At 37.5% G+C, this 18,831-nt stretch overlaps 1 protein-coding gene across 11 annotated transcripts in view; it reads right to left on the reverse strand.

The window, feature by feature from the left end:
- Positions 1 to 7,336: 7,336 nt before the first annotated feature.
- Positions 7,337 to 18,831, reverse strand: part of PLEKHA5 (pleckstrin homology domain containing A5) — a 168,007-nt gene continuing 156,512 nt past the window's right edge. For 5 of the 11 annotated variants that reach the window (XM_065657445.1, XM_065656890.1, XM_065657359.1 and 2 more), the window contains 5 exons: positions 16,577 to 16,735; positions 15,139 to 15,266; positions 14,180 to 14,325; positions 12,909 to 12,993; positions 7,337 to 9,695 (listed from right to left, as the gene is read on the reverse strand). In XM_065657445.1, coding sequence (XP_065513517.1) covers positions 9,677 to 9,695; positions 12,909 to 12,993; positions 14,180 to 14,325; positions 15,139 to 15,266; positions 16,577 to 16,735 — 537 coding nt within the window. In that variant the 3' untranslated portion in view covers positions 7,337 to 9,676. Of the gene's footprint in view, positions 9,696 to 12,888; positions 12,994 to 14,179; positions 14,326 to 15,138; positions 15,267 to 16,576; positions 16,736 to 18,831 lie in introns of all 11 variants that reach the window. The other 6 variants (XM_065657625.1, XM_065657711.1, XM_065657535.1 and 3 more) reach the window with 3 other exon arrangements.

The following is an 18,831-nucleotide window of genomic DNA, read 5'->3' on the forward strand; positions in this document are numbered from 1 at the left end:
AATTAAATGATCAAATGTATGCTCGCAGATGAACTCTACAAGCCTCTGAAACTTTGGCTTCTCTGGTATTGATTGCAAAATTTCCATTGACTTCAGTGGGGCCAGAAAATCAAACTCAGCCTGAGAGCTTGGGAACTGAGGAGCTCTGAGGAACTTGGAGCAAATCCCGATGCTGTTGGCCTATGGAGGATGGCAGCGAGGAGGGGGTGACACAGCATGTATCACACGGGAGAGTCTAAGTTGCACTGTGACCCTTCCGTAATTCAGAATTTAAATAGTTCAGAGGGTCCATCTCTCAGGAAGCCTGGAATATATTGCAGAATTGAGAGACCTACATCTTAAATTAGCTTAATGCCCCAATGACATGCCCAACAGATGCATTGCGTGCCTTCTAGTAGGCAAAGCAGCGATTCCCCTCTCCTGAAGTCTGTTCCCAGCTCAGTTGCTTACAGACTCTCCACAGCAACTGAGTGTATAGGAGTGGGCAAACCATTTTATTGTTTTGTTATGCAGCAATCTAACCATGGTTAGGATGTGCATCAGAGTCTCTTTCCCAGGATTGCTCTGAGGTCTAGTTATCTGTCTTTGAAGCATTCCAGTGAAAGCTGTTGTTATGCATGGAGTGTTCTCAATAAAGATGGGCCTAGTTTTTGATCGCATAACACTTTTGATTCTATTTAATCTTTTTTTTTTTTTCAGTGAAGATGAGCATTTATTATGTGCTTAATGATTTTTGCCCAGTGACACATTTAAACTGCGTTCGTGAAACGAATGCTGTCCAGTACTTTTCCTAGGCAGTTCAGTGCCCCAAAGCAACTTGCTATACTTCTTAAAATATAGTAGGAAAATGTGGTGCTCTAAATCCTTAGCAAGCTGTTGCCATAGAGGCCTAGTATCAGGACAAACGGCAGCAGTTTGACTTTATATTACATTTAACTAGATAATTTATCAGAACCATCATCTTTATGGTTGAATTTCTAGCTGGGTTGGCAATGCTAAGTATTTGTTTCATCTTGGCGAAAAGTAGATTCAGCTGTTTAAAGCCTGGAAAGTATAGGAAACAGTTTTATTATAACACACTTTAAATCAAGGTGAAAAAGATCTAATTTTAAATGCGGTGCATCTTACAACATTTCATGCCTGCATGTCTTCACGTAAAAGTGAGGACTCTAAGTTGAGCAAACTATTTGATTTAGGTTGTGCTAGTGCATGAGAGGTACAACAAAGAGCTATGTATTATAGAAATGTAAGTCAGGCACTGAAAGGTGTTAAGGTATCAGCTCTGTAGAGAGCGGTGACCTACTTCTGCCTTGTTTCTTCCAAGGAACATCTTTCTGGCAGTACTTCAGATCATGGTTTCTGTGTTCTCTGCTACCTTGAGCCCCCATTTCCTGATTTTACACAAATGTTCCTCAGCCGCATTCACTTCCCAGTTTCACAGCCATAAGTTCCATGTAAAAAGGTAGCAAAGCAGCCAGTTTAAAACAGGACTTTACAGAAGAAAACATTCCCCACCACCCTTGATTATTTTCACATAAATTAAGTGCTGTCTTTCAAGCTGGTTACACTAGCACACGTTTTGGAAGACTTTTTCTTACTTATATGGTCAGATATTGAGGCTTTCTTTTATTGCACTAGGTCATCTCAGTCCATCACCTGCACTGTACTGTAGAAACTTCATTTGGCATACTGCATGCATATTCATTTCCAAGATGTACAACTTATTATCAACTTATGCTCTATAGTAAAATGTATATGCAAACCCAACCAACCTAGTTTATATAATTCCTAACAAAATCCAACAAAATAAATGCTGGCTTAAAAGCTATACAAATAATAGAAGATGAAATATTTGAGAGTTACTCCCCTCCTCCCTTATCTAATTATACTATTAATAAGCAACATGCTGAATTTCAGCTGAGATGTAATAACCACAAGAGATCAGATTCTCACACAAATTCTCTCTTGTATCATAATGTTTGCAGTATGATCACGTTTAACTTTTAATCGTACATGCTGTCCACCTGAAACCAAAAGTGCTGTTCCCATCTGGGCTCAGGTCTGCCAAATGAACATGAACTCTGTTGCTCTGGCTGTTTGCAACTCCAGATTAGGCCAAGAACATATTTTCTCTGTTTTGCAGTAATTTGTCCCATAGTTCCAGTTTAATTTGATTGTCCACTTTTTAATTGTTGCTGTATGTGATTAAGCAGCAATATCATGACACTTAAAAGTCACTTGTCTTTATGGCTGGTGAAGCGACCTAATTTTACGGGCAAAGGAAAGCTCTGAGATGGGGCTACAACCTTGCACAGAAACATGTTTATGCAAAGTCACATCAAGAACTTCATTTAGGTTAAAGGATCAAGATTATGTATTTGAAAATACACAATAAACATAAACCACTCGATGACTGAGTATGAAGCTTAATAAAAATGCATCCTCGCATTAACATTAAAAAGGTTCTAATTTTTTCTTCACAGGTAATTAGTTCACACAATGAAATAATCTCCTTTCTTATCCTGGAAATACATGCATAAAACAGCTCGGATAACATCATTTACATACAGGCTGCTGCATCTGCATGTTAATGTTTGGCAGTGTAAAGTTCAGACAAGTTTGTAATCTCCAATTTCCTGTGTGTGCTCAGCACCCAGATTCCCAGAAAGTCAGAAGAAAATGGGGTACTAAATATTACGAAGATGACAGGTCAGCTGCAGTCAGTGCTGCATCTGGACAGCTTGCAAGTTACGCCGTTTCCCAGACCACAGGATCTTTGATAGTTCTGGATATTTTAACATCAGGTTTGGTTTTTTTTTAAACACATGTTAGTATTTGTATATCGCAGTTTCTTTTGTCAGTCACTTACGGTTATGGCGATCATTCTAAGCCTATTGTGCTGCCACCACTTGCTTTGTGCGTGTTACTATATTGCTTGGTATTGGAACCAATCTGCCTTCCCATTTAAAGTGCTATCATGTCACCCATCAGCAATCATTTGCTTTCATCCCTTAAAACTGCCATACAATGGCAACCACGCCATGAGGACAAAAGCACAGGCAGAGAGGAAAAAAGGAGGAAAGCTACAGTGGGGAAGCAGCAGCAGCTGCAGCGAGTATAACTTTGTTCTTTCGGGGTCCTTCTGGGTGAGTACTTGAACTTAGACTCGTAATGTACGTGCCCTTCATGTTCTGCCTCCCCTGTTAACACAACTTCTCTTCCCAGTGCACATACTGGAAGGAAGCTTAGGCTGGCTGCTTTTGGATCAAGGACAGCAGGTAGTAACACTGTTTTTAGAGCACAAGCCAGTGAGTCTGTGCCTACTGACAGCTGCAGGAAAAAGGGAGGGCTGTGGGAGGGAAAGCCTCCTATTGCAGCAATATGATTGCCAGCAGCACTTTTCAAAATACAAATCCAGCTTGCTGGGCATCCGTAGAATCAACAGCTCCTTGGCAGTTGTTGGAGGAGGCTGCCTGATCAACTGAACAGAAATTCAGTTTGCTGCGTTCAGACTAAGATGCAGCATCCGAGGGTTTCAGAATTGCCTAGAAAGTCAGGAGTGCTCAGGCTTTAACTGGGATTCTCTCCTGTTTACAGTCACGCTCCTGAAGTGCTTTAGCCTGGAACCAGACAGACAGGGAAAGATGTATGGTAATTCGTGCAGAACACTTCTCTGAAATAGGCATGGCTCAAAGCAAGGCTTTAGACTCCTGCCTTTACAAACATGACCTAACTGTGCTCCTTGGGGTCCACAAGATTTTAATGAGGTAAAAATGATCAAAATGTCATGACCTCTCTTCTTTCTTGTCCTAAATTCTTGATAATGGAAATGAAGAAGAGCTTAGCTAGGTTATATTTAGGTGATTACACAAAACGGCATAGCTTTAAGATCGTGAAATAAAGTTTTAAAATAAAATGCTGTGAGTTCAGAGTAGTTATCCCCTCCGCCCATATTCCAAAGAATCAGATCATATATGCAAGCATGGTTTTCCCAGTGTTGCAATTAATTTGAGTATAAACCAATTCCTCTTCACTAACACAACCTCCTGAATGGTTGGGAGGCTTGTAAAGAGTGATCAGGGTTGTCACACATTATCCAGGCACTTTGTCTTTATTAAAAATATTTATTATTTGTAGGCACAATATACTAGAAAAAGTAGTTACAAAATATTATAGGTATGTTGGCATAGGCTAAGAAAACAGCCAGAAATATTATTCAAATACGCTTTAGATCAAACAATCCCAGGTTTCCAGGCAATCTCCTAGCTCACGAAATGACACCTTTAGCTGGTCCTCGCTCACACACAAGTTGACTTCTGTGCTGTACCAGCCCTTGCACGTGTAAACTCTCCGAGACAGTCTCCAGGCAGCCAGAAATCAAACATGAAATAGCAGCAGTCACGAACATCAGAAAACATTAATCAGAAAGTTCAGCTGTCTTTTTTCTCTCTATCTAGCTATGACCATTTCAGTGTATGAAAAGAATAAATGCAATAGCCACTACCAGCTGTTTCCAAGACTGGTGTATGAGCATGGAAAAAAAGAATAAAATCATTCATCTTTAAAGCTGAAACATCTGAAACACCCTCCACATTCTGGCTGATTTGGGATTTTACCAAGAAGAAAATTGCACAATACAGTGCAGTCAACTTCATGTGTAATCAGTGTCAAGACTTAGCAGAAATTCATATTTCGAAGAGGTTATTTTTATGAGCGGAGAGCTGCTGAATTTTGCAGCTTTTTTTCAATCACTTTGAAATGTACTCCTGTCAATTAATCACAGTTTTCTCAAATAAGCCTTATGTATTTGTACCTACTAATTATTTGATTTCTAGCAATGTGACTAGTACTTTGAAAAAACATTTTTTTTTCTTCTAAAGAGAATCTATTGATGAAAATAAGGGAAATCCATATGCAAGTTAGTTGGAAATGTTGGGTGGCTCTCATGATACGCTAAGCACCTGCAGATTTTAGCAATTTCAAGTAAGAAACTAGTGGCCAGACGACTGCTGTATGGATAAGGCATTTTTTCCCCATACAAGGAATGCAGAATAGGGCTAGAGTAGATTTAAAGTTGCAGAACAGAGTCCTGGGCTATGATTCCAGAAAACTACCAGATGACAACAGATGAGGATGAGGTGTTTTCCTGAAAGTTTTCATTGACCAGATCTCTAGGACATAAGTAAATCTTACATCTTCTATGTATAAAGTTAAACCTGTGGGTCTGCTGCCCCCCCCTTTTTTTTTTTAAATAGTACTCATTTCACCTTCACAAGAGGAAGAGAGCGTTTCCATTTTTAGTCTGAAATTCTTTGAAGTCTTCTTGTTTCATAGAACAGGGATCTGGATAGAATTTGACAAAAAATTAATTCCTTATTTTAGGTTTGGTTTCAGCAATAAAGAAGTTAATGAGATCACATCTGGTTTTGTCCTGATATACTCCACAGCAGTCCACTGGAAACAGCATCATTTGCTCAGAGCTTTTGCTTTTATTCCAAACAGAACCTAACCCAACTTAAATAAGTGTTCTTAAACACATCCATAGCAAGACTGCCACACGAGCCAACTAGCAACCGCTGTGGTGATGCTACTTACCCATAGCTACAATTAAAGAGTTGCTTGCAGTTTCACAACAACAGCTAGATAACATTTAGACAGACCTAAAAAACATTTTCTTTGGCATAGGACAGGATGAAGAAACATCACAATAAAATACCAAAAACTTCATTCCACAAGTAACATTTAAACACTGACACATCTGGAACAGCTAGGTAACAAGTTGTGCGTGTCAAGTTCAGAAAGCAGCTGCTTTTAGCCTTCATTTTGGGCCAGACGTTTACTTTCAGCCACCAGTATATTCCATTTTATTTTGTAGCAGCTTCTTCAGTGTTCCCATATGGACAAGCTAAACATCTCCAAGGATATAACAGCAAGTATATATAATGTTCTTCAGAAGAAATGAAGGCCAGATGTTGCTTTGTTATCTTCACGTGCATCCTTTAAAAAGTTAAATTAAGTTGTTTCAGATATATTATTAATGCCAGGTATATGCAATTTGTTCACTGGCAATTTAAATGTCAACTTTCCAAAGGATAGAAAATAACATTTTGACTGAGGATTCAAACTGAAATAAGATTAAACTACCCTAGAATAACTTCAGAAAATAAGTATAGCAAAATACAGGATCACAGGGGCAAAAAAGCATTGTGCAGAAAAGACACATTGACCCACTGCTGAGGTCTGAATGAGTACTATTTATGGTTTGGTTTTATTAGAAAAGAAAAAACCCCCACATTGTTAGAATATAATGAAAAGTTTGGGGTAAGAGTTATCCGGCACCAACGACTGAAGATCTTCCACTCCGCTGCTTTACTCAACCAGGATATAATTTAAGCCACCAGTCCAAGCACTAGAGAATTCAGTAGATCTATTACTCATAGTGTAATCCCTTAATGTTTTTCTTGTATGTACTCCTGGTTACTACATCTAGTGGATCCAATAACCTTTCCCAGACTGTCCCAACTAAAGTGATTCAGACAGAAATGTACTGTTTAAATTTTCTCTGATTTTCTGAAAATAGAACCTTATTGGTTTCATTTTATGGCAGATATATTTATGAAAAAATATTAACTGAAGACTACTTTCCCCCCTCAGTAAGAGTGTGAACAAGGTTTAGGTTTCAACTGCCCGATGAGGTCTCTCTCTTTAAACGAGTCCACAACATACAAAAACTGCCAAGACACCAACTACAACTTTTGGAGTAATGTCACTTTATTAAGGGACTTAAAATAATCACATTCTCTAGTAGTCTTGGAACAATGCAAATGGTGAACAAAAGACAAAAATAGATGTAATTGGTTCTGAAAAGCACGAACATCTGTAGAGAATGTGTTGCATTATTCCTAAGGACTCTTGCTTTTGAAAAAAAGCACGTTCCATATTTACAAGTGTCAGTGCAATAGCCAATAAAGCAATCAGTCAGAAATATAAAAATATCCTAGATACAAACTCAAAATAGATGTCTGAAGGCTGACAGTATCAGTATTCTGATATTTCTATATCTTAGGAGTGTGATCACTGGGATGAATTATTCTTATGAGGTAAGAGACAGTAGATGCTGCTCTGTGGTAACACAAAGCCATACATGTTTTCCATAAGACACAAAAAAATAGAGCACCCAATGGAACTGCAAGTCTTTGCTGCAAGTGCCCACAGGAAGTGAAATTATCTATGAGTATTTCTACATTCCTGCATCATTTACGTTTGCTGTCTTTGCCAACAGTTACACCAGCAAAACCTTGCTGATTCTCCCACCCTCCCCCAACCTCAGTATAAACTGCACGTACTTTGCAGATATCGCAAACTGACAACTGCTTTAAACACAGACAGGATCTATAAATGTCCAAAAACCACTTAGTCATTCTTTCCTTTATTGGTTGCAATTCTTTTCTTGGCAGCAAGGACAGAAAGAGATCGCAAAGCTTGACAGCTGAACAGCTCTCTCTAGAAGGGTTAGGGAGAGAACAGGGTGCGCCGTATTTGCTTTGCCCCAGGTGTTCCAGCAATGCCAGTGACCTTAAAGCTCAGCTGGTGGAGCAATAAAAATCACGTTCCTCTCTTTCGCTCTGTGTTTTGGATGGAAGGATGCACTAAATCGGGGCCAGTGTTCCAAAAAAAGAGGAAAGGCTCTTTGGTCAAACTTTCAGCTGGATGCTGTCTGCCTGCATCATGATTCACTGTCTTTCCTTCAGTCGTCTCTCTCACTATGACCCTCTAAGCTCTGCTGCTAAATTTGGCCTCCTATTTCTTCATTTTTCAAAGAAAACGGCAAAATGACAGGTAGACAGACAGTGCACTCTTCGTCTTTGTGGTAAAGAGCCCTGGGAAGAACTGGCAGCAGAGCTGGGAGTGGCAGAAGAGTACAACAAACACAACCTCCTACTTAGGGGGGCAATAACAGAGAGCTAGTTTTAAACTCTGCGTCAATCTTAGGCATTCTTCTATGAAAAAGCACAATGAATTATATAGTCTTCAGTACAGCGATATTAACTTGAACAGGATATGATTTGAGTAATAAAAAAAGCACAACGGGAGCTGGCAGTCATCTTCTTACAAAACTTGCCTTACCACTTATGGCACACACATGCACCAAAGCACACAGCAGTTGCCTGAAACTTTAAAATATTTCTTAGCTTTACATCCTAGATTCAAAAGCTTTCCCTTAAATCTTTTATTTTTTCATCATTCTTTTCTAAGCCTCTTTTGTCTCAGGCAAATTCAGACAGCTGTGTGAGATGGCAAAGTGTAGCTAGTAACATCTGTAGTATGATGACGCTTGACAAATTATTTCAGGTTTTGTTTCAGTTTCTAGAAGATGCTTTGCAGATGTCAAAGCCTCAAGGAATCATCATAGTTCTGTCCTTAAGCCCACTGAACGTGGCGTTCAGGATTTGCAAATACTGAATTACCACTCGCCACACCCCAGTAAGCCAGGCTATTACCTCCCCAGTAAACAGGGAGGGGATGGAGGCACAGAATGACTAAGTGATTATTCCAACATCACAATACAGTTCTGGGAGAGCCAAGAGCTGAACCTGTATTTCTTGCATCTCAGTCTCAGGTTGTCTTTTTGTTCTGTGTTGCAGCCTTATTCTTTCCCGTAGAGGAAGACCGGAATCTCTTAAGAGTCTGTCACTGCTACTCTGGTTGACAGGTGATGTCGCCAATGATATAAGAATCGTTGCATTCCCCACAGCAAAAGGTGGAACACAGTGTGACATCTGTTTGCTGGAAGAAATACTAACCATACAAGTCCTTAAGAACATCAACATTTATTTAATATGATATAAAAGAAATGGGATATGAACATTTTGTATTTGAACAATAATAAGTGGCTTCTTATACTTACATCGTATGTGCTCATTGTATAATATATACACAATGAACATAATTACATTTGTACACAAGCTAAGTACTGGATTGAAAACCTGCTTATTGCTGTACACACCCTAACCCAACAAAGGAAAAGCCCAGTACCTCAAAATACCTACACTCCATTTTATTTAAGAAAAAAGAACCACTAACATTAATGCATATGTTGACAGAAGTGTGGCAGTAACTGCTGACATTGCAACCTGACCAAGAAATAATTACAGCAGAAACAAGACATCTTTTACTAAGCAATAATAAAAATGGCACATTTTAAATATATCTATATGTATACATATATAAAAATTTTACAAATAAAATGTTAAACCAGTAAGTTGTAGTGTTTAAAAAGTGTAAAACAAGGTTTAGTGGTGATATGTAAAATTAACCAAGTTATCCATCTAAAAGAAGCGAAAAAGTAAATTTGATCCATAATTAAAAGAACATTAAATTCTGGAGAATATCAAATAAAGTTCTGACTGTAGGCTGTGCATTAAAAAGAGCCTTTATTTTATGTGCACAGAAATCATAGCAGCAAGCTGGTATCAGGAGAACAATCTGAAGGTTGTTGAGTGTACATGTGGGCCATTTAAAGCTCTCTTGGAATAAACATTTTCCAGGAAGTGATAAAATGATGCTTTGTGGCCAAAAGCATCAGAACTATGAATTTCATAGATTTAAAATATACTGTACAATATCTTCTCATATTTTCATAGGTCAGGTCCATACATCTCAGGCATGAGTTGTTTCAACAGAAGCCGTTAGTGCTGAAAGACAGACATAGATTCAGTTACTCTATTTTAGCAACGACAGAATATTGTATAAAGCAACTCCTGGGATTAAACACAGCAAGGAATTTCAGGTCTCATCCTAGCAGTAGGTATTGATGGTGTAGAACATAATAAAGTATTTTAGAAATCTGTTGTTTCCGAAATCAGTTTTCCTGATGAATAATACTGCTGTCCAGATACTTCGACAGCAAGAAATGGAAGCGAGCTTTTTTCAAATTCGTGCAACTTCATATGAAAGCCTGTTTATTCTGAGAGTTTTATCCTGTTGTACATGGCCATCTCCAAATGTTCTTCATACAAACCCGATAATAATAGCAAAGACTCTAATTGCTCTTACAAATGACAGGCATGGTTTGAAGAGGGATGCAGAATTATTCAGTTGCTACGCTGTAATGGCAGCGTGGCTGTAAGCTGTTCTGAAGTTCAAGTGCTCCACCCAGAGCTTGCTGCATTTGGGTAACTGCTGAAAGGACTTCCGTAAATAGCTTTTAACTGTTCGTTAGTAAAAATGTTTGTGAGCTTTGGATCCAGGTGCTGTATAAATTTCATTATACGTCCATTACTCAGTGTGAATATAATGCTTAAAAAGTAACAATGTCAGTGGTGCACATCCAGATTTGTCTCTGCAAAGCAAGAGCCGTGACAAAGAAAGTAGCTTTGTGTTAATGGGTTTTTCCTTAGTCCTGCAATACCCTATGCCACCAATTTCCTATGTCAAATTCCCCTCATTGTGCCAAGAGTATCATTTTACTAATTGACCGTAAAAGCCAAATATAGGTATTACCTCATTATTCTCTGAAATCTACCATACATTTTCCAGATGCTGCCTGAAAAATTTGGTTGCATATGAACAGGGCTGATCCCACAGCTCTGAAGTTCCCTCAGCTGCACAGAATTTCTTGCACCTGAGAGACACTGAGTTCTCGCACATTAAAAGACCAGTCTTTCAACAAAGTGCAGAACACTAGAATACTGGAACAGTATACTGCCCCAGAATGTAAGGGGCAGTAAATTCTGCAGGCAAGCAGACTGTGCTTCAGACATCTCCTACGTGTCCTAGGCCAGCTCGTGGCATGAATTTGTTTTGGAGCTCCTAGGAAACAACCAACAGAGGCACCAAGTGCAACAAAGAAATGTGGAATGTATATGCACATAGTTGAATACTTTACCCAACTCAATTCAAATAAATACTAAACAGCCAAAAGGGGTGTATTTTATGTTCTAGAATCCTTGCTTCATTATAGAGAGGCATGTGTAAGCAGAGCATTAGTTTTACAAGTGCCATCCCACATGCCCCATTTTGTCATAAGCAATTAAGGCCTATTTGTAGAATTGTACTTAACATGGAAATGTTACTGCTACAGTATTACTTACGAGGATACACCACGCTGTGGGATGTCAGGGCTGGGGCATTAAGTTACAAAGGAGATCACTATACATGAGCTTCAATTTTGCTAATCTCACATAAATACTAAAACAAAGAAAAGAATATGCTGATCTGATCATTGGAGCTTATGACAAGAGTGGAAAGCAACTCAATGCAATTGGTAAAAAATTTCTGGTGAAGTTATAGGTTGCCTTTCCTTTGAAGAGAGGCATGCTGTGGCTACGGGCAGAAATCAGCAGTGCAGTTTCAGTTTCACTACTGACCTGAACTGAGTTGATAGGGTAATGTTTGTTCTATTTGAAAAAAAAGATGCAGGATAAATGCATGTGTATTTATACAGTGAAACTGAAAAGCATTAACACAAATCAGTATTTCCAGAAAAACTGAATGGTTCCACTTATCTTTTTTAAATAGTTCTGTAATAAAGCTTTTGAAGAAAAGTACAAAAGTGCAAGCTAGGTCTAATGACAGACCACATCCATCAAGAAGCCACAGCAACACAAGTGTCAGTACTGAAATGTGAAGAGTGCATATTCTACTCTCTCAAAGGAGAAAAAGATAAAAATAGTTCTGTTTTGGTTTTAAGAATATATAAATAATTTCGTGGCCATAGTTCATACAAGAAAGGTGTCTGTGATGATTAAGTCTAATTTTGGAAGATGAAAGCTTGGCAATACAGATCGTGAGAGTAAACTAAAAAAAAAAATGCATTTTAAGATCTCTTCATGCTAAATGACTGAAAACATCTTGATTTTAAAGTTTGCCTGATTTTAAAGTTTTCTTAAGTTATCACTAGCTATGGCATTTAACATTACTATTGAAACAAAGTTGATTCTTTTAGGTGAAAGCTTATTTAAACAGGTACTTCCAGACAAAAACCAAATGTGGATTGATTTAAATGCTGGTAAAGTGCTGAAGCTTTTACACTGGTATCCTCTTAATTTCTTTAAACACTTGTATAAACAAATATGCTTACTTGTATTTCCATTTCCATTTCCATTCATTAAGCAGGTAACACTACAGGTAGGAACACGTAAATCTAGCCGAACTCATGCTTTCTAACTTGATTCCCCAGAAGCAATTGGACAACACCCTCGGACACGTGGTGTGAATTTTGGGGTCGTCCTATGCAGGGACAGGAGTTGGACTCGATGACCCTTGCGGGTCCCTTCCAGCTCAGGACATTCTATGATTCTATGATTCTGCTACCACAAGAGAAGAGAAGCTCTGTGGGGCTCTCTCTATACAAAAAAGGAAAAAAAAAAGTTTTATAATTGTTACATTTCTTCCATTCTCATTTTTTCCCTTCCTGTTTATCATGCCTCAGTCATCTATGTCTTAAGCCATAAACTCTTTGGGCCGTTAGACCATTCCCTCCTATGCACCACTAAGAGATCCAGCTCTAGTTGCCTATTACCACGACTGAAGCATCAAGATTCATTTGCACCTGAGCACTGATGCTCACAGCTTAACTGGGTATCTGTTTTGTAACAGCTTAGGCCTCTCAGGGAATTCAAAGGGCTATTATCTTGCCAGTTGTGGAGAATGTGCTTGATAAGCCAATTAGTCCTTTCTCTTTGTACTTGGATAGAGAATGCATTACTTGCAAGCAAATCAATACATGTATTGTTTTTCGTTTTCTGGTTAGTTTATATTCAACACTGCAGATAACTTTGTCTTGCCAAGTATTGTCTACAGATGTTTCTCAGAAAAAGAACTAGAAGTAATATACTTAGAAAAATATCAGCAAAATGGCAGGAGGGGCGGGAAAAAAAGACGTACTTCTCTGTAACTATACACACATGAAATGCGATCCTTCTGTGAGCTGTGTCTGTGTAGATGGAGCTGGTGACAATGACGATTCTGGTGAAGAAGGCAAACTTTTCACTGTGTCATACAGCAAGACAAATAAGAATACAAGTTACAGAAGGCGTGATTTCAAGCCGTAATAAATATAAGCTGGAAAATCATCATTTCAAGCCATAATATACACAAGCAGAACCAAATGAAAGTTACACAAGTAAAGACTTAAAATCTGATCAGTACAATAAGCACAACTTCAGGGGAGAGCAGAGCTGTTCTCCAGATACATCATTACTCGGGCCTATAAATGACACCAAAGGAACAAACAACAGACACATGAATGCTGATGTGTTATTTGTGTTGCGAAGAGAGAAAAAAAACCCCGAAAAGAAAAATTTAACTAGTCAGGATACTCCTGGACCCACCTTTATATCCCAGCTCACATCAACTACGTACTTTTTATTCTGCTTAGCACTATAAAATGTATTTACAAGTTCTGGTTTTGATTATCAAGTCACAGAAGGGATTGCTGACTGCACTACAAAGGTCCGGGTCACCTTTTATATCCGTGAAATGAACCATTTGGCGAACTTAACCATTCCCATCACTGAATATATTAATAATGTCTTAAATTCTGTCTGCTGCTTTCTTCCTCCCCTACATATTCCCCTCTTTTTTCTTCTCTTTACAACCAATTTTGCTTTATTCCAGCCTTCTGTTCTTGCAAAGTAGTACACTACAGACATTTTACAGGTCAGCTAGTGTCTTCTGTTTCTTCATCTTTTCTTACTTCTGAAAACATGACCAAATTGGGGTCTTTTACGTGCTAGTTCGAAATCTACTAAATATATTGGAAACTCTCAAGGATTCCTCAATCATGGGCATACCGAAGGCCATCTATTAGCAAGCAGGTCAGGATAAATAATCTATACATATCCAGGAGTGAGATGCTGTTCTACAAGATGAATAGGGAAGGATTTGCTGCAACCTACAACTATAGTATGACTCAGTTTCTGGCAATAGTTATTTAATTCCCTGAATTAAATACAACCATAAAATCTACATTAAAACCTCACAAAAATGGAATTTCTGTAGTTGTCCACTGGGAAACTATTTTCTCCATGTTAAAAAATCATATACTTGTCATCTAGACTAGCTCAGCACTTTCTATTCACAAGGGTTTCAGAGCATCAGAAGACATAATCAAAATGAAATAAAGTTTTACATATGTACTGCGTAAGTTGTGCTTCCGTCAAACTCTTTTCCGTACCTGCTGTTGCCTGATTTCCTTTTGAAGACTGTGCTGCTAATTCAAATGAAGACATAATCCCTTCTTGTTCATGAACACTGACTACTTCACTTTCTTCTGAGCTGGTTTTGGGTTTGTGGTTTGTAACTGTGGTCACACTCTGCAAGCTGGTTAGAAGAAGCACAGGTTTTAGAACTCACTCTATCTTAATTTCAGGTGTTAACCACTAAGTATAGGAGTTAAAATTTATTTTTCCTTTGTAAACAGAAAAAAAAGTTGCAAGTTTGTGTAATATAAATTGAGCATGTATTTTGAAACCCTTCTACATTGTAAAGCGAGACTTAAAAAAAAAAGTACTGGAAACTGAATTCCGTTCCTTTACATACTCCTGCAGTTTCCTAGTGCATGGTATCTATTTTGCTGAAAGGTGCTGTGAGAAAGTTATGACCTAATATAAGAACTCACTTAGGATCTGCAGTGCAACTTATACTAAAGTTACGAATCATTAAAGAGGAATATCCAAGACACAATATTCCACTTATTCTGCAATGCTCCAAAACAGTGAAGTAAAAGTTAAAGCACGAGATGCAGAATGAGTTGTTTAGTCTACTCCTAAATAACAGAGAGAGCTTGCTACGGAAGACCGGGCTGAAGCTTTCATAATAAACTGATCCAAAGCTTCAGCTGACATTACTAAATACATTTGTATCCCAAATCAAGGATTATGAACGTATTCTGTTTATAACTGGGGTGATACGTGAAAATAAACATCGCTTCACCCACCAACTCATCACGTCTCACTCAACCCCCTCAGTGGATACATTTCTCACTAGATTTCTCTATATGTAAACCACTCAAAAACATATAAATATACCTTATAACTATTTACGACAGTATTTCATTAGTTGCTTGGGCTGTTCAGCTAATAAATACAATGTGCAAGTTTAAAATAGCCTCTGAACATCTTGTTTTATTTTTACCTTATATCACCATCATGTGTTTCTTCCAATTTATTTTTCTTTTCCTTTTCTGCTTTCTCTTCATTACTCACTTCTTTTGAGTCAGATACAACATGTGCATCTGATAAAAGATCATCAGTTTTTGTCAGCTATAAAAAAAAAGAAATCATGAAACAAAAAACTGTAACACATACGAAGTGGCAGATAAGAAATACAGTATCAGGAAACAGTTTTATGAACAGACAAATTTTGCCATCATGTATACTTAGTAACTCAGAATTACATAACTTAAGAAATTTTTATCAATACCATTCAGGTTAATAGAGTTATCCTGAAACCTATACCAGAGCCAATGGGCAGGGCTCGGCTTAATAACTTCCAGAACTTATCTGAACTCATTGGATTACAGCTTGCCTATTTTTTCCTGCTATCCCTCTCTTCACAATGCCAACAGAGATTCCAGCTACTGGAATATATTGCTGATAAGCCTGAACGTTGCTCTTAAAAGTCTGATTAGATAAAACCATTATAAGTGTATGACATAATTTTCCTTTAAAAGATTTGCGTACTTAACAGGGCAACAGACTTTCAATAGAAAGTGTTTTTAAAGAATAACAACAGATGTTAATTATTTGATTTTTATACCATTCTCCATCAGACATACGTTTAAAAAGGCTAAATACAAAATAGGAAAACAAAAATGAGTGAGGAAAAGGAAAAGCAAAGGATGATTAAAGAATGTGGATAGAAAAGAAGAAAAAACCCCTCCACACAAGATTTTAGAAAATATTAAACTATAAGCAGGAGATAATTATGTAGAAATAACTCCAGTAATCAGTTCTTCACAACTGGTCTGTTTTTGCTGAGTGTTCAGAACACTTTAGTACCAGAAACACGAAGGTAACTCACTGCCAAATGAGTTTGAGGCTATTTCAAGGCAGAAATCAATCCAGTGACCAAATAGCACAAACCACAGTTACTACCTACTTCCATGTATAAATTGTTGTCAGCTTTATTCTGCTTCCTATAAACTATTTGATGCACTATAGCTAACCAAACAAAAAAGTCAGGTGTATTAAATGACTGTCAAAAACTACACTGGGATATCCTAAGCAATGAAGAGATCAATGATTATTATTTAAAGATGCCTTAGTATTGGGGGTTTGTTTCCAAAGAAGACCATAATTTTGTAATTTTCCAATCAATCAAGATAGTAACAGATAAAGTAAAATGAAATTTAAGAAGACCATATAACAAGAAAATTCAATATGTCAGCTTTAGACAGATCTGATAGATTTTTGTGCTTCTCTGTAGAATATTTGTTATATCCAAAAAGACATCTTACTCTTCCAAGCAAAAGGAACTGGCTCAATTTCCCATACTCTGCTGGCTGTGGCTCAGAATATTTTTCTACTGCAAGACAGGCTGATGAACTGTTCAATAAGGGACAGTTTAGTACCTCTTTAGTGAAACCTGAATTACGTTCTCGTTCTCCATCAAGTTTTAGTTGCACAATTTCTTCGCCAGGACTTCCATTATTTTGTTTCAAATGATTTTCTTTACTAGTGCTCTCTAATTCCTTCACGTTACCAGATACGGTATCATCCTTTTTGCGATTCTGTGGAACAAAATTGATATATGGACGTATTCTTACGAAAGTTATCACAGTCTCAGATCTGAATCTTGCACTGTCCCCTAACTGTGATTAAAGAAAAAAAAACCAAAACACAACTTAAAAAACATTAAGTATACCACACTGTAATAAGCAAAATGGAAACTGTCATGGACTCTCATTTTTGTACCCTTCAAAATAGTTCAGCCTATTGATTTTCTTTTAAGATTATTGTACCTTCTGCATCCCTCCACCCCTCAATCTCCAGCATTTCTATTACTCACCTTTATCTTCTGAAATTTCATTCATATTTAGCTCAGTCACGCACAGGCTTAGTACACTCTTATTTGCATTCAGAAGCACTGATTAAAATAGCTTTTTCTCGTTAAAAAAAGATGGATAAAAATCCGCTCTCAGTACATAATTCACTGTGCACCTGTGCGTACTTTCTGCAATTATCTTGGGTATCTTCCAAGCCTATGCTGTTAACTGATTTAACAGAGGACGACACACCATCTGATAATGGCAGAGGATATTACTTGTTCCTTAAAACAATAATCCATTGCACAGAAAATAATTCGGTATAAAATTTTTGAGAAACGATGGTAGAGGTGACTTAAGGTTGTGAACTGCACACATTATGCTGGCAGAGCAGCAAACCAAACTGAAGTGAGGTTCATCTAAGTCTTATCAAACTAAGTACTAGTGCTGAAAAAACCAGGAGCCATGAAAGTAAATCTTGTGGCTGAATTCCTGTGATTTAGCACATGTACCCTGTTAAGAGGAAATTCCATATAAGTCACTTCACAAATCAATCTCTTTACTTCCCTAACTGAAGGATGCACCCACATCATATACTTGTCCCAAACAATAACAATTGTGAAGCAACTTCCTTTCATATTTTGATAATCACTTAAAAATTACACAGTAGGCTGTTTATAAAATACTTTTTTTCCTCCAATTCTTAAATAACCAAACCCCAGTTGAAAAGACCTTCAGCAGTTAATGCCGTTGCGCCATATTTCTCTATACAAATCAAAAGGCATAGAAACTACACTTTAAAAAATAAGACCTATTACTACAGTGTAATAGCTCATCCTGGGGCTTTTTGCCAAGTAACATTCTGGAAGAACTGAAATTGTGATAGAAAAAGTGATTCTGTAGCACGGACTACTAGCTAAATATTAAAGTCAGACATGTTCTCACTTATTCTGTAAATTTCTTCTTTCATCCACGTAGCACTGATTTCACAGAGAAGACTAAAGAACATGCTGACATAAACAAAATTCTTTGGAGCAAGCAAAGGGGTAAAGCTCAAACACCTCTATAAAAACTACAAGAAGGAACATCTGCGAAGCTTTGCTTTACACGTCGTCTTCTTGAGAAAGGCAGTGTTAATCACAAAAATATTTGTAGGAGCCCACTTCATGTATAGCATTTATGATGTTATTCCAAATACAGATGCTCTAACGCAAAGGATGAATTCAGTGTCTTCTGGGGATCCAATGTTGTTGGAAGAAAAGTAACCTTTGTATAGCTCTGAAGGCAATTTAGCATGCTCAGAGGAAAAAAACCATCAAACCTAGAACTTATTTTGAAATACGTGACTTCTCAACAGTGCAATACACTTAATCTGGTTTTAGAAAATCAGATGTTAAAACGTGTACAAAAGACAAAAGAAAGAATTTTCATATCAGTGTAAAAAAACCCAAAACAAACACCAAAGAGGAAAAACGTTTGCCAGAAGATAAAAAAAGATTAAAAAAGATAACTTTGTTAAGCTATTGAAAAAGAAAACTAATTCTTAGCAGTTAGAAAATAGTAGGCTGTCTAACATCCACTAACCTAAATCTGTTTGATATTTTTGTCCTGACGTGGCGTGGGGTTTGTCTTTTTTTTTTTAAATTAGTTTATTTTTAGATGTATATTCAGGATAGGATTTCCTGGCTAATGACAAGCAGTTATATCTTTCTCTTCTCTCCCCACCCTTAACCATTCAAAAAACACATTTGTTTGCCTTAGCTGTTTAAGAATGAGGGAAAACAAAAGTGAGGGTTCTATTTTTGCCTATTTATGGCCTCAAAAACCACAGCAAAAGAGCA

This window comes from Caloenas nicobarica, chromosome 1 (assembly GCF_036013445.1).
Source record: "Caloenas nicobarica isolate bCalNic1 chromosome 1, bCalNic1.hap1, whole genome shotgun sequence".
Taxonomy (NCBI): domain Eukaryota; kingdom Metazoa; phylum Chordata; class Aves; order Columbiformes; family Columbidae; genus Caloenas; species Caloenas nicobarica.